At 44.1% G+C, this 15,272-nt stretch overlaps 2 protein-coding genes across 2 annotated transcripts in view; both read right to left on the reverse strand.

Annotated features, from left to right (window-relative positions):
• The window catches only part of LOC132133776 (receptor-type tyrosine-protein phosphatase beta-like), a 50,139-nt gene extending 47,302 nt beyond the window's left edge, over positions 1-2,837 (reverse strand). Inside the window, exons 1-3 of the mRNA XM_059546731.1 lie at positions 2,525-2,837; positions 1,704-1,964; positions 1,303-1,569 (exon numbers count right to left, since the gene is read on the reverse strand). Of these exons, the coding sequence (XP_059402714.1) occupies positions 1,303-1,569; positions 1,704-1,964; positions 2,525-2,822 (826 nt within the window). The 5' untranslated portion in view covers positions 2,823-2,837. The remainder of the gene's footprint in view (positions 1-1,302; positions 1,570-1,703; positions 1,965-2,524) is intronic.
• Positions 2,838-8,577: 5,740 nt separating this feature from the next.
• On the reverse strand, positions 8,578-14,317 carry LOC132133376 (receptor-type tyrosine-protein phosphatase beta-like). The gene is made up of 5 exons (XM_059546163.1): positions 14,248-14,317; positions 12,124-12,390; positions 11,303-11,563; positions 10,901-11,167; positions 8,578-8,885 (listed from the first exon to the last, which is right to left on the reverse strand). The coding sequence occupies exons 1-5, from the start codon at positions 14,315-14,317 to the stop codon at positions 8,578-8,580; spliced, it is 1,173 nt and encodes a 390-aa protein (XP_059402146.1).
• Between the last annotated feature and the right edge of the window lie 955 nt (positions 14,318-15,272).

A 15,272-nucleotide genomic window follows, 5' to 3' on the forward strand; every position in this document is an offset into this window, starting at 1 on the left:
TCTTTTTTATTCCGAGGTCACGGTAGCCAGCAGATCCAGTCTGTATCCAGAGGAGAAGGAGACCAGACCATACCAGAGGAGGACCGGCCCCCAGACTGAGCCTGGTTTCTTCCCAGGTTTTTTCTCCATTCTGTCACCGATGGAGTTTTGGTTCCTTGCCGCTGTCGTCTTTGGCTTGCTTAGTTGGGGACACTTAATATCCAGCAATATTGTAAACTTGATTGCACAGATGCTATTTAAACTGCCTTTAACTGAAAATTGAGTGTTTACTATTGTCATTTTGCATTATGGACACACTACCTTCCTATTTAATACTGTAAAGTTGACACAATCTGTATTGTTAAAAGCGCTTCATAAATAAAGGTGACTTGACTTAGCATATTCAAGACTTCCTGAAAATTCCAGGAGCATTCCTCTAACTCAAGATAAGATTGTGTGTGAAGTCTAGCATAGCTGTGTATCATCCCTAAAGAACACAGAAGAAAATCTGAAGAAACGATTCTAATCAAACAGCTTACACAGGGACCACTGCATGTTTTCTGACCGTGTTAATCGTATAAGCACAGCCTTAAGAATTTTTTTCAAGGAAAAATAAAATAAAAATACTGTACAAAGTTCTGAAGATACTTAAGTTCAAACAGTTGACAAAAGTAATTGACAAGTAATCCACATGCCTCAAGTCCATCAGCTAACGTCTTCTGAAGCGGAAATCTGGATGTTTGTAATAAACATATCCATAAAGACGTTATTAACTTTGTTAAACATTGCTAAAATGCAAGTCCATAGTTCCTACTAACACTTCATCCAATGTAAAAGAGAAGTCTGAACAGATTCATCACGTTTATAAGCCAAAACAGTCCAAAACAAATCACCTATAAACAAAAATGTGAGATTTTGATGTGAGATGTGAGAGACAACAGTAGATGGACTTTTCAACTGGAGGAAGTGTTATTAGGGAATATGGACTCGTATTTTAGCCGGAGGCGACAGATTAAAGTTTTTGGCTACTCAAACCAAAATTGATGAACTGGAGTGGTGTGGTTTACTTGTGGATTATTGTGATATTTTTATCAGCTGCTTGGACGATGGCACCCATTCACTGCAGAGGATCCATTGATGAGCAAGTGATGATGACACATTTCTCCAAATATGATGAAGAAATAAACTCATCTACATCTTGGATGGCCCAAAGATGATGACATTTTCTTGCATGCCAGCTTCACTCTCATCTGTTACTTTTATTTAATAAATACCTTGTATGTATCATAACATTCACCTCATGTTCTGTTTTTGGTCTATTACCTGTGCGTCCATCAGCCACCGTCTGGCGTGAGAGGTCACCCCTGTGCAGTGTGGTCACCACTGTCCTGTACAAAGCACCGGATCTCAAGCCCTGGAAGTGGTAGGAGGTGACATTGGGTGGTACACTTTCATTCTTCATGACCACGCTGTCGTAGATGAGGAGCACTCGGTACAGATCCACCTCACCGGCTGACCCGTCCCAGCATACCTGCAGAGCATCTGTGCTGCCCTGATTGCTGACCCGCAGCTTTGTGACCTGTGCAGGGACTGACCACACACACAAGATTACTTCATAAAAAATATTATTGGATATTGCTTTTAAGAAAAGGTAATTAACAATCTAGTCATTCCAGCAGTTACACCATCACAGCAGCACAGCACTGGACATCTGAATGACTCACTGGTTCTTCCTGTGATGTGGGCCGAACTACTCAGATCTCCACTATTGGTCATCACAGTGATCGTATAGGTATGTCCAGACATCAGGTTATTAAAGTTGCATTCCTGTGAATCATGGGCTAATGTCTGTGTGTCCACAGTCATGTCTTCATCCTTCAGCAGGACGGTGTAGTTGTCCCACTCACCGACAGGATGGTTCCACACAGCGCTCAGAGAGGTCTCTGTACTGTGACGGACATTCAGTCTCTGAACAGACCGGGGAGCTGATGGACAGGTGCAGAAAAACAGAGAACTGTGTTTATATTTCACAATTTACACTGCCTCTAATGCCCCCTGTCCCTGGTCTTATTGTGCACAAAAGAGAGGTCTTCAGTCCTGCTCCTGGAGACCCACTGTCCTGCAGAGCTCAGCTCCAACCCTAATCAAACATACCTGAAGCAGCTAAACCAGCTTTTCGTGATCACTTAAAAATCACCAGCATCTGTGCTGAAGCAGGCTGGACAGTGAGTCTCATTTCAATCTGACATGAATACAAAGTGCACTGTTTAAAAAAATGCTTAAGTGTGTTAAGAATCATTGTCATGTAAGTGTCTCTCTTTACAGTAAGTACACTTAAGTGGCCTTTCATTGTTAATATAATTTTATGCAAGTACAGTGTTTAAAGAAAACTTTGAAGTACAGTAAAAGTGCACATGCAATACAATTTAAGTGCAATTCTCTTTTACTAGAGCAGGCACTTTGTGTTTTGTGAAGGCCGCTTCATGTTGGTTTCTGTTTTACTGTTGAAAGTTTCATGGCAGTAGTGAGTTGATCAGTAACACACCTAGTCTCCCATGGCAGCCTGCGGTTGAGCTCAGATATCCGCTCTCCACACTCACAGCAGCTCTGTACAGACGGCCTGGAATCAGAGTCCAGTTAGTGAAGCTGAACTCCACAAGATTACTTTCAATCGTCTGGTTCATCAGCACAGAAGAGCCATTGAACAGCAGGATACGGTAGAAATCCCAGTCTCCATCAGGAGGAGACCAGGACAACCGCAGGGTCTTCTCATTAAGGGCTTCCAGCTTGAGATGATCCGCCGATCCTGGTGCTGATGAGCAACAGACACAACAAGAGCTCATAAAGACACATCTCAGGTTATTTGTATTGATGAACCATTGGTTGACAAGGCAATGAATCATGTGTTGTTCAAATACATATATGGACCATTCTACAGAATTGGTGCAAACTGCTGTCCCACAGCCGACCCCCCCCCCCCCCCCCCACACACACACACACAAAAAGAAAAAACTTTTAAAAAGAATTTAATATTCATATCTTAGATGTTTACTAAGATCCTTCTATTATCTATTGAAACACACAATAATATTTAAAATAGCAGTACGCTTATTACTATTTTATTACTATATTATTTAGTAAATCATCATTTATTGGGTACTTTCAATTGAGAGGTGGCTGTCCTGAATCCTAACCCCCAAATTTCAACCTATGAAAATGATACTGAAATAATTTTTTCATTTTATGCCATAGTTGTTTTAAAAATATCTTCTTTTTCAAATGTAGTTAAAATATATATGTATTTTATATTTTCCTTTTAAATTATGAAACTTTATGTAAAAATTTGTCCTGTGTATTCCATATGACTACCAAAACAGTGCATGTGTTTGTCCATTGGCTGAGACCGATTTTTACTACACCCTACATTTGTGATCAGGAATTATTCATGTGTCCCTCTCTCTCAAAGCTACATGGTCAGTAGATAGGTGCCATCATTTTGAGATAAATGTGTTCAAAAGTCTGAAAATCTGTATGTAACTTTAAGTAACATCAGTACCGAACAACTTTTTTGAGAGTTATTCCAAATCATTTAGTTTTTATTTGTCTAAAACTGTTCAGATCTGTGGTAGCTAACCATGTGCTGATTAGCATCTTTGAGAAGGGTTGAAGGTATCTAAAATTGTAATGAACAAAACAGTCACAAATTTAACATCATCATGATAGGAAGATCTCGTCAAAAAAAAAAACACAACTAGACCCCAAAGAACTAGTTAATTACATATCTCGAAACTCCCTTTTCTTTCCAAGATACTAGAAAAGGTGGTATCTTCACAATAACAGGTGCATCTCAATAAATTAGAATGTTGTGGAAAAGTTAATTTATTTCAGTAATTTAACTCAAATTGTGAAACTTGTTTTAACAATATAAATAATTTTGTAGTACGGGAAGAAGGAGGTGGGAACTGGTGAACATTTAAATAAAACTTTAATAATAAAATAAACACAAAACAGGGTGACAGCCCCTCGCAGACAACTGCCTCGCACAAACAAACCCAAAAGAAAGTCTAGGCCTGGTCCTCTCTCATCCTTCACTGTCATAACTCCTCCTTTATCCTTCCGGATCTCATCCTTGGGACTCAAGACCGGTGAGTGGCGCAGGTGTCGCTCATTTCCAATTAATCCACTGGTCTTAACCAGTTCCCATGGCTCTCGGTCCCACCCCACTCACCACACTTGTGTATTAAATAAATTCAATGCACACAGACTGAAGTCTTTGGTTCTTTTAATTATGATTATTTTGACAAAAATTTAACAAAAACCCACCAATTCACTATCTCGGCAAATTCGAATATGGTGACATGCCAAGAGAAGCAAAAGAACTGCAGCCTAATGAGGATTGTCAAGCAAATCAATTCAAGAATTTGACTGAACTTCACAAGGAATGGACTGAGGCTGGTGTCAAGGCATTCAGACATGTCAAGGAATTTGGCTACAGTTGACGTATTCCTCTAGTTAAGCCACTCCTGAACCACAGACAACATCAGTGGCATCTTACCTGGGCTAAGGAGAAGATGGTTGCCCAGTGGTCCAAAGTTTTTTTTTCAGATGAGAGCAAGTTTTGTATTTTTTTTGGAAACCAAGGTCCTAGAGTCTGGAGGAAGGGTGGACAAGCTCATAGCCTCATAGGTAGTGAATTGGTGGGGTTTTGATAAATGTCAGCTAAAATTATCACAATTAAAAGAACCAAAGACTTAAACTACTTAAGTCTGTGTGCATTGAATTTATTTAATACACAAGTTTCACAATTTGAGTTGAATTACTGAAATAAATGAACTTTTCCATGATATTCTAATTTATTGAGATGCACCTGTATATTCCTTCTTAGAGAAAATGGTTATAGAAAAATGGTATCGGTGAGGATTTCCAGTCAGGATTTAGACTGTATCATAGTACTGTTGTGGAAATTCTAATTCAATAGAAATTTGTAGAGACTGAGAATGAAAAACAAAACAATCTGACTTTGCTGCAGCCTGGATTTGAACTACTGGTTTCGTCTGGTCAGAGGAGAACTGGCCCCCAACTGAGCCTGGTTTCTCCCAAGGTTTTTTTCTCCATTCTGTCACCGATGGAGTTTCGGTTCCTTGCTGCTGTCGCCTCTGGCTTGCTTAATTGGGGTCACTTCATCTACAGCGATATTGTTGACTTGATTGCAAATAAATGCACAGACAGTCAACAGAGTTGACATCACTGAATTCAATGATGAACTGGCTTTAACTGTCATTTTGCATTATTGACACACTGTTTTCCTAATGAATGTCGTTCAGTTGCTTTGACGCAATGTATTTTGTTTAAAGCGCTATATAAATAAAGGTGACTTGACTTGACAAATGTGTAGAGGAGAGCACTGTTTATTTCAGCTAGTTTGCCACCCCTAAGGTGAGCTTTAGCCTTGTTGCTTTTCTCTTTTTGTGAGAATTTGTGTTTATATCGGTTGGTGGGGAAGGTACAACGTTTGTTTGTTTATACTTGGGGAATTGTCTTTTTTTTTGTCTTGCATTATTTTTTTTTTGTATTGAATGTGTAGTAGAATATAATTTTTTTTTTTAACTGGTGAACTTCTACTACCATTTATTTAATAAAACTTGTCAATTCATGAAGACTATTATGCTGGTCTAATGTTTCTTTAATCTATATATATATATATATATATATATATATTGTGACACGTGTCCCGAGCGCTCATCAGCGTCGCCCTAGCAACGGCACAGACACACCTGCGCCTACTCATCACAGGCTGAGCGACCACACCTGCGTGCCATCAGCCGCTGTAGATATAAACCCCGCAAGTGGGCACAGAGGTGAGAGATGTCTCCACGAGACTCGGCTAACATGTCTTTTCCTCTGCCCTTAGACAGCAGCGTGTGACCGCCAGGCCCAATGGCACAGGAGAGCATGAACCCACACTGCACTAGAGCACTTTCAAGACAAGACGCCGAGCACCGAACACCCAAACCACCTCACAGCATCGACGGTTCATTCACCGATTCTCTTAATAAAATCCACCCTTCGGGGAACTTACCCTCATCCTCATGTCGTGTCCTACTTCACCCCGCCACACTGGTGGAGAATGCGGGCATAACAGTGAAGTGCACACCGACGACCCTACCCCTCACCGCGTGCAACGAGTGGATTGGTTTGGATTTCTTTGTTTTTTTTCCCTCATGGTCTCTACCTCACAAGTCTCCTCTGGTTCCCCAGGTGGCGCCCCTCCCCCGACGATGGAAGAGCTCCTGAAACATCTCACCGAGGTGAGCATCCGCCAGCAACAAATCATGGATCACATGGCCTCCCGGCAGGGGGAAACCAAGCGAGAGTTGGCCGCGCTCCGCCTAGCCACAGCCCCGCGGACTCCACTACCTGACCCCCGTGTCCAAGCAACCCAGCTGCTGCCCAGGATGACTGCCCATGATGAGGTGACGATGTACCTTCAGATGTTTGAGACCGTAGCTACAAGGAAGGCATGGCCCAAAGAAGATTGGGCACGCATCATCGCACCCCTGCTCATGGGAGAGGCTCAGCGTGCATACTTCGTGCTTCCCCCGGAGCTAAGCACCTCCTACGAGGACCTAGGAAAGGAGATCCTGGGACGAATGGGGTTGTCACCAATCAGCGCTGCCCAACTGTTCAACGAGTGGACCTTTGACCCACGGCAGCCAGCCCGGGCCCAAGCCGCTAGCCTCTCCCGTCTGGCTCAACACTGGTTGCTGGCCGGGGGTCCCACCGTACACCAGGTAGCGGAGCGCGTCGTGGTCGACCGCCTCCTACGTGCCCTTCCCCGCCCACTACTTCAGGCCGCCGGGATGCGGAACCCGGCCAACGTAGATAAACTTGTTGAGGCCATAGAGCTGGCGGAGGCCACCCAACACCAGGAGATAGGGGAGAGAGCGTCGCCGTTTCGCCGAAGGGCACCCAGCGTCCGGTGAGCAGGCCGGCGGTTCCCGGCCCACAGGATGAGCCCATGCCCATGGAAGCTCCCCGCTCCCCAGGACGACCTTGGCTGGCGGGCTGCGCCGTGCACACTGAAAACACGCCACCGGCTGAAGTAAAGTTATACGGAGGCCTGTCCAACGTGCCAGCGGACGTCGCCTCGAACCCCTGGAAGGCAACAGCAAAGGCAATAGCCCAGGAGCTCTTCCTCCTCTTCAGCCGGGTCGGCATCCCATCGCAGATCCTGACTGACCAAGGTACCCCCTTCATGTCCTGGATGATGGTGGATGTCTGCAAGTTACTGAAGGTTCAACAGCTCCGCACCACGGTGTACCACCCCCAGACCAACGGGCTCGTCGAGCGATTTAATCAAATGTTAAAGCAGATGCTGCGCTGGGTGGCAGTCGAAGACAAGCGTGACTGGGACCAGATGCTCCCCTACGTGCTCTTCGGCATTCGAGAAATCCCTCAGGCCTCCACTGGCTTCACCCCCTTCGAACTGCTCTTCAGACGACAGCCCCGCGGACTGCTCAACCTGGCCCGAAAGGCCTGGGAACAACAACCAGCGGTACACCGAACCACCATTGAGCATGTGTGTGAGATGAGGGAACGAATCGATAGAGTGATGCCCATCGTCCGGGAACATCTCGTAAAAGCACAACAAGCGCAGCAACGGCATTACAACCGGGAGGCCCAACCACGGGAGTTCCAGCGAGGAGACCACGTTCTGGTCCTTGTGCCCACAGCTGCCTGCAAGTTCCTGGCTACCTGGCAAGGCCCTTATACAGTCACGGAAAAGGTTGGCCCCGTTACGTACCATGTGCGGCAGCCCGGTAGAAGAAGGGAGGATCAGCTCTACCCCATTAGTATGCTGAAGCGCTGGGTCGGGACCGGACCCCAGCTCTCCGCCTACACCAGCTCCACTCCCGTGGTTGTGGATATGGATCCCCAACTTTCCGCCGCCCAGAAGTCGGAGCTGCAGCACCTGGTCAGTCAGTTTCCGGATGTGTTCTCCCCCCAGCCTGGGCGGACCCACGTACTGGAGCATGACGTCCGTAAACCACCAGGAACCATCATCCGGCAGCGGCCATCGAGGAGGAGGTACAGGAGATGCTGAGGTTAGGGGTAATCGAACCATCTTCTCCACCCCAAGCGGCCACTGGCAGAACCGGGTCCTTCCCTTCGGCCTCCATGGGGCCCCAGCCACCTTACAACGGCTCATGGATGTCCTCCTCCGGCCGCACCAGGCCTATGTGGCTGCCTACCTCGACGACATCGTGATCCACTCGGATACCTGGGAGGACCATCTAGAGTGGCTGCGGAGGGTGCTCACGGAGCTGTGCTGGGCTGGCCTGACTGCCAACCCCCGGAAGTGTCATCTGGCCCTTGCCAAATCAAAGTATTTGGGGTATCAGGTGGGTCGCGGCCTGATCCGACCTCAAGAGAAGAAGGTGGCAGCTATCCTCTCTGCGCCGCGGCCCACCTCTAAAACACAGGTACGGGATATTATCGCTGCTTCATCCCTAACTTCTCCTCCTTAGCTTCTCCCCTGACAGACCTGACCAGGAAGGGGCAGCCGGAGAAAAAGTCTTGTGGAACTCCGGAACAGAATCAGCATTCCTCAAAATCAAGGCCGCCCTGACGACGGAACCGGTCCTCCGTGCCCCTGACTTCAACTGCCCCTTCCTGCTGCAAACTGACGCATCCAACACCGGGTTGGGAGCTGTCTTGTCGCAGGGCCATGACGGTGATGAACACCCGGTGATGTTCATCAGCCGAAACCTGACTCCCGCAGAACAGCGGTACGCCACCGTAGAGCGGGAAGCGTTGGCTGTCGGGGAAACTTACCCTCATCCTCATTTCGTGTTTGATAATCAAAATCAACTGCAGATGGTAGATCTTTTTGCCATTTAGAAACTCTAAAATAACCTACTTAACACTGTTATGGAGGCAGACACATTCTGTCAGTTTAAATCTAGATTAAAGACCCATCTCTTTAACCTGGCTTACACATAACACACTAAAACATGTCTAATATTTAAATATATTAAAGAATTTTTAGGCTGCATTAATTGGGACACCCTTAACTAGGAACACTTCCCATAACACAAAATATACTTGCTAAATCGTTAGAAAAATAGTACCTACTGTATGTTTATATTAGTCTGTTTCTTTTTTATTCCGAGGTCACGGTAACCAGCAGATCCAGTCTGTATCCAGAGGAGAAGGAGACCAGACCAGACCAGAGGAGAACCGGCCCCCGGTGTCACGGTTCATGAATGCACCGTCTCCTGCTCGTCCCATGTTACGTCATGTTGATTGTTTCATGTGTTTCATCTGATCAGCGGCAGCTGCAGCTCATTCCACCAGCCTACTTAATGCCTTGTCTTTCTTCTCTTGTCTGTCAGATCGTTGTTCGAGGTCCTCCGTGCTTCTTGTCTGTGTTCCACCAGCTCTGCTCCATTATGTCTTGTTCCCGTTCGGTCGCTATTGGATTACTAGTCATCACACGGATTCCTCACCACCACCACCCTTTCCACGCAATCACCTCCTCACCTGTTCAGTGCTGTCATCGAGAACCCTGCGTCACCCACCTTCATCCAGCCTGATGATACTTCTCTTAATAAACATCAATTACTTGCAACTGCTTCCTGTCCTTAGTACTGCCGGGACACCCGGACTGAGCCTGGTTTCTTCCCAGGTTTTTTCTCCATTCTGTCACCGATGGAGTTTTGGTTCCTTGCCACTGTCGTCTTTGGCTTGCTTAGTTGGGGACACTTAATATCCAGCAATATTGTAAACTTGATTGCACAGATGCTATTTAAACTGAACTGAGCTGGATGATGACATCACCGAATTCGATGATGGACTGCCTTTAACTGGAAATTGAGTGTTTACTATTGTCATTTTGCATTATGGACACACTACCTTCCTATTTAATAATGTAAAGTTGCTTTGACACAATCTGTTTCGTTAAAAGCGTTTCATAAATAAAGGTGACTTGACTTAGCATATTCAAGACTTCCTGAAAATTCCAGGAGCATTCCTCTAACTCAAGATAAGATTGTGTGTGAAGTCTAGCATAGCTGTGTATCATCCCTAAAGAACACAGAAGAAAATCTGAAGAAACGATTCTAATCAAACAGCTTACACAGGGACCACTGCATGTTTTCTGACCGTGTTAATCGTATAAGCACAGCCTTAAGAATTTTTTTCAAGGAAAAATAAAATAAAAATACTGTACAAAGTTCTGAAGATAGTTAAGTTCAAACAGTTGACAAAAGTAATTGACAAGTAATCCAATGCCTCAAGTCCATCAACTAACGTCTTCTGAAGCGGAAATCTGGATGTTTGTAATAAACATATCCATAAAGACGTTATTAACTTTGTTAAACATTGCTAAAATGCAAGTCCATAGTTCCTACTAACACTTCATCCAATGTAAAAGAGAAGTCTGAACAGATTCATCACGTTTATAAGCCAAAACAGTCCAAAACAAATCACCTATAAACAAAAATGTGAGATTTTGATGTGAGATGTGAGAGACAACAGTAGATGGACTTTTCAACTGGAGGAAGTGTTATTAGGGAATATGGACTCGTATTTTAGCCGGAGGCGACAGATTAAAGTTTTTGGCTTCTCAAACCAAAATTGATGAACTGGAGTGATGTGGTTTACTTGTGGATTATTGTGATATTTTTATCAGCTGCTTGGACGATGGCACCCATTCACTGCAGAGGATCCATTGATGAGCAAATGATGATGACACATTTCTCCAAATATGATGAAGAAATAAACTCATCTCCATCTTGGATGGCCCGAGGATGAGGACATTTTCTTGCATGCCAGCTTCACTCTCATCTGTTACTTTTATTTAATAAATCACCTGTATGTATCATAACATTCACCTCATGTTCTGTTTTTGGTCTATTACCTGTGCGTCCATCAGCCACCGTCTGGCGTGAGAGGTCACCCCTGTGCAGTGTGGTCACCACTGTCCTGTACAAAGTACCGGATCTCAAGCCCTGGAAGTGGTAGGAGGTGACATTGGGTGGTACACTTTCATTCTTCATGACCACGCTGTCGTAGATGAGGAGCACTCGGTACAGATCCACCTCACCGGCTGACCCGTCCCAGCATACCTGCAGAGCATGTGTGCTGCCCTGATTGCTGACCCGCAGCTTTGTGACCTGTGCAGGGACTGACCACACACACAGGATTACTTCATAAAAAAATATTATTGGATATTGCTTTTAAGAAAATACAATTAACAATCTAGTCATTCCAGCAGTTACACCATCACAGCAGCACAGCACTGGACATCTGAATGACTCACTGGTTCTTCCTGTGATGTGGGCCGAACTACTCAGATCTCCACTATTGGTCATCACAGTGATCGTATAGGTATGTCCAGGCATCAGGTTATTAAAGTTGCATTCCTGTGAATCATGGGCTAATGTCTGTGTGTCCACAGTCATGTCTTCATCCTTCAGCAGGACGGTGTAATTGTCCCACTCACCGACAGGATGGTTCCACACAGCGCTCAGAGAGGTCTCTGTACTGTGACGGACATTCAGTCTCTGAACAGACCGGGGAGCTGATGGACAGGTGCAGAAAAACAGAGAACTGTGTTTATATTTCACAATTTACACTGCCTCTAATGCCCCCTGTCCCTGGTCTTATTGTGCACAAAAGAGAGGTCTTCAGTCCTGCTCCTGGAGACCCACTGTCCTGCAGAGCTCAGCTCCAACCCTAATCAAACATACCTGAAGCAGCTAAACCAGCTTTTCGTGATCACTTAAAAATCACCAGCATCTGTGCTGAAGCAGGCTGGACAGTGAGTCTCATTTTAATCTGACATAAATACAAAGTGAACTGTCCAAAAAAATGATTAAGTGTGTTAAGAATCATTGTCATGTAAGTGTCTCTCTTTACAGTAAGTACTCTTAAGTGGCTTTACATTGTTAATATAATTTTATGCAAGTACAGTTTTTAAAGAAAACTTTGAAGTACAGTAAAAGTGCACATGCAATACAATTTAAGTGCAATTCTCTTTTACTAGAGCAGGCACTTTGTGTTTTGTGAAGGCCGCTTCATGTTGGTTTCTGTTTTACTGTTGAAAGTTTCATGGCAGTAGTGAGTTGATCAGTGACACACCTAGTCTCCCATGGCAGCCTGCGGTTGAGCTCAGATATCCGCTCTCCACACTCACAGCAGCTCTGTACAGACGGCCTGGAATCAGAGTCCAGTTAGTGAAGCTGAACTCCACAAGATTACTTTCAATCGTCTGGTTCATCAGCACAGAAGAGCCATTGAACAGCAGGATACGGTAGAAATCCCAGTCTCCATCAGGAGGAGACCAGGACAACCGCAGGGTCTTCTCATTAAGGGCTTCCAGCTTGAGATGATCCGCCGATCCTGGTGCTGATGAGCAACAGACACAACAAGAGCTCATAAAGACACATCTCAGGTTATTTGTATTGATGAACCATCGGTTGACAAGGCAATGAATCATGTGTTGTTCAAATACATATATGGTCCAAACTGCTGTCCCACAAACCAAAAAAAAAAAAAACACTTTTAAAAAGTATTTAAGTATTCATATCTTAGATGTTTACTAATATCCTTCTATTATCTATTGAAACACACAATAATATCTAAAATATAAGAAATACCCTTTGTGAGAAGCAATTAAATCAGTGGGAGTTAAAAGCAGATCGTAAGTGTAGACGTGCTGCATTTGGTCTCGTACTCTATCGCATACGTTGTCATTGTTGTGCGCTTGCTTAGACCTTTGTTGTGATAAACAGTAAAGTGCGTTCAAGCGCCAGCCAAGAGAGTGTAAAGAAATACCCTTTGTGAGAAGCAGTTAAATTAAAGTTGAAACTAGTTAAAAGCAGATTGTAAGTGTATTTATTTCTTGTCTCATTAGTATTTAGCGCAGTTGTCGTTGCTAGGAAACACTTGTTTGTTTACTGTGTTGAGACCTGCTGCGTTTGGTCTCGAACTCTATCGCATACGTTGTCAGTGTTGTGCGCTTGCTTGGACCTTTGTTGTGATAAACAGTAAAGTGCGTTCATGCGCCAGCCAAGAAAGTGTAAAGAAATACCTTTTGTGAGAAGCAGTTAAATCAGCGGGAGTTAAAAGCAGATCGTAAGTGTATTTAGTCTCATTAGTGTTTAGCGCAGTTGTCGTTGCTAGGAAACACTTGTTTGTTTACTGTGTTGAGACCTGCTGCGTTTGGTCTCGTACACTATCGCATACGTTGTCAGTGTTGTGCGCTTGCTTAGACCTTTGTTGTGATAAACAGTACCGCGGCAGCGGTTGCGGCAGCCCTCCTCGTGTGAAGACCAAAGAGTGTAAAGACCATCGACTCTACCGTGCGACTCCACCGGGCAGGGACATCGGCAGGGAATATAAGTATTGTTTCGATTAATCTTTTTCCTTCTTGTTTCATTTCTGTTTCAGTTGTTTTTTTGTTTATAACCAAATCTTACTATGTGTTTCCGGATCCCTACTATCACTTCCACTCGCAAACCACACATCACACAATGTAGACAGCGCAATCTTAACAATCTGCACACTTTGCCTATATCTGCTAATACACTACTTTCTTTTTCTCTTGGTCTCTGGAATTGCCAGTTTGCTGTAAATTTACCTATATGGACATTATGAATTATCTTGTTTTTGGTCTAAGTTACTACACAATGCAAGAGTTTAAGGGCCACAAGTCTTTGGAAAGTTACAAGGCTTTCAGTTGTGGCTGGGTCCATCTACAAGTCTCCAGGTGGTGAAAACAGCGTTGTACTGCCCAAAGTAAGTTTATTCACATGCATTTTAGTGTGCTGTAATTACATTGCATTTAGCAGACACTTCTTGACCAAGATGACAAAGTAACTTAAATAACTGCGTCTGTTTCATAAACACTAGATTGTAAAGAAATGTTCAATGTACACAAACGTTTCCAACATGTTTTGATGTAGGCTAAAGCTGTGTATGTTTAGTTATTTAGTTGTAATTTGATTTTAGCCCAATGACACATACTGTACCAGGTTTTTGTGTTAGGACAAACCAGTTCTGGGTTAGCTAGGGTAGTTAAATGTGTGATTGCAAGATGTAAATGTCCTGGTTAGATTAAAGCCATTAACAGTGTGAATGCAAGGTGACTTACACCGTAAACAAGATCATTCACAATGTCCATATGTGTGCATGGAGGTAAATGGTCCAGTTCTCTGTGCCATTCCGCTGCAGGGAGCTCGTATGGGTCGATATTTTGGATGCCTGAGATCTTCTGCGCTGTTTTGCGCTTGTTCCTGTAAAGTCCCTTTTCTTTCGTCTTATCTTTTTGCATTGCTTTACTTTCTTCCTTTTCTTTCTCGAATTCGTAGATCCGTCTCTGTTCCGCCCACATAATAAATGCGCAAAAATGAAAAAGGGGTCTGGAATGTTTAGTCACGCCTCTGTGAAGTTCTGAAGGCATTTCCCCTGGCAACCGATAGCGTATCCTACCATCATGGCCGACCGGCTCAGACCCCGCCCAAATCAACCCATATCAGCACGTGACTCCTCACTCTCAATCGGGCCACTGGTACAATAGACACGCCCTCACATGCTCAAGACTTTCAGAGCGAGAGCCACATTTAAGGCAGCTTCCAAAGGCTAGCTATCCAGCTGCATAAGGTAATTGTTTTGTACATGTATAATAACTGTAATTGTGAATTTGTGTTGTGCTGATTATACTGTTCAATGTACACAGCTAGAAAATGCACAAATCAATATTCGCCTAAAGACATCTGAAGTGACAGGTGGCCACGAGGTAGCTAATTTTATTTTACAACTGTGTTTTAGCAAGCCAAAATGGAGTGTCTAATTGCACTGTTTACTCTGTCCTGTAGTTTTCACTGCGTTTAATCGCATCTGAGAAAGCTAGTTAATGTGCCCGTACTCAAGAAACTGTGTGCAGTGTTGTCATTGAGGAGTTACAGTGAAAAATCGCCCAGCCCAGCGCCGGTGAGAAGCTCGAGTTGAAGACGGCAGCTACAGTGGGTTGCGGTACCGAAGTATACCACAAAGTGGCACCATTACACCAGCTAATCGCTCCCCAGCAACAGAGCTCCATCAATAAAAGTCAATCAAAATGAAGTAAAGTAGAAAATAAGTAAAAGACTGTGCTCTATGGAAGTAAGAGTGGTTTAAGCCAAGTTAAACTTAACTAAAGTTATTTCATAGCACATTTGCTTAAAAGTTCTTGATATCTACTTCATTTTATGGTTATCTTTTGTTTTCATTTCAGACGTTTTTGTGCA

Source organism: Carassius carassius, chromosome 50 (genome assembly GCF_963082965.1).
Source record: "Carassius carassius chromosome 50, fCarCar2.1, whole genome shotgun sequence".
Lineage (NCBI taxonomy): Eukaryota > Metazoa > Chordata > Actinopteri > Cypriniformes > Cyprinidae > Carassius > Carassius carassius.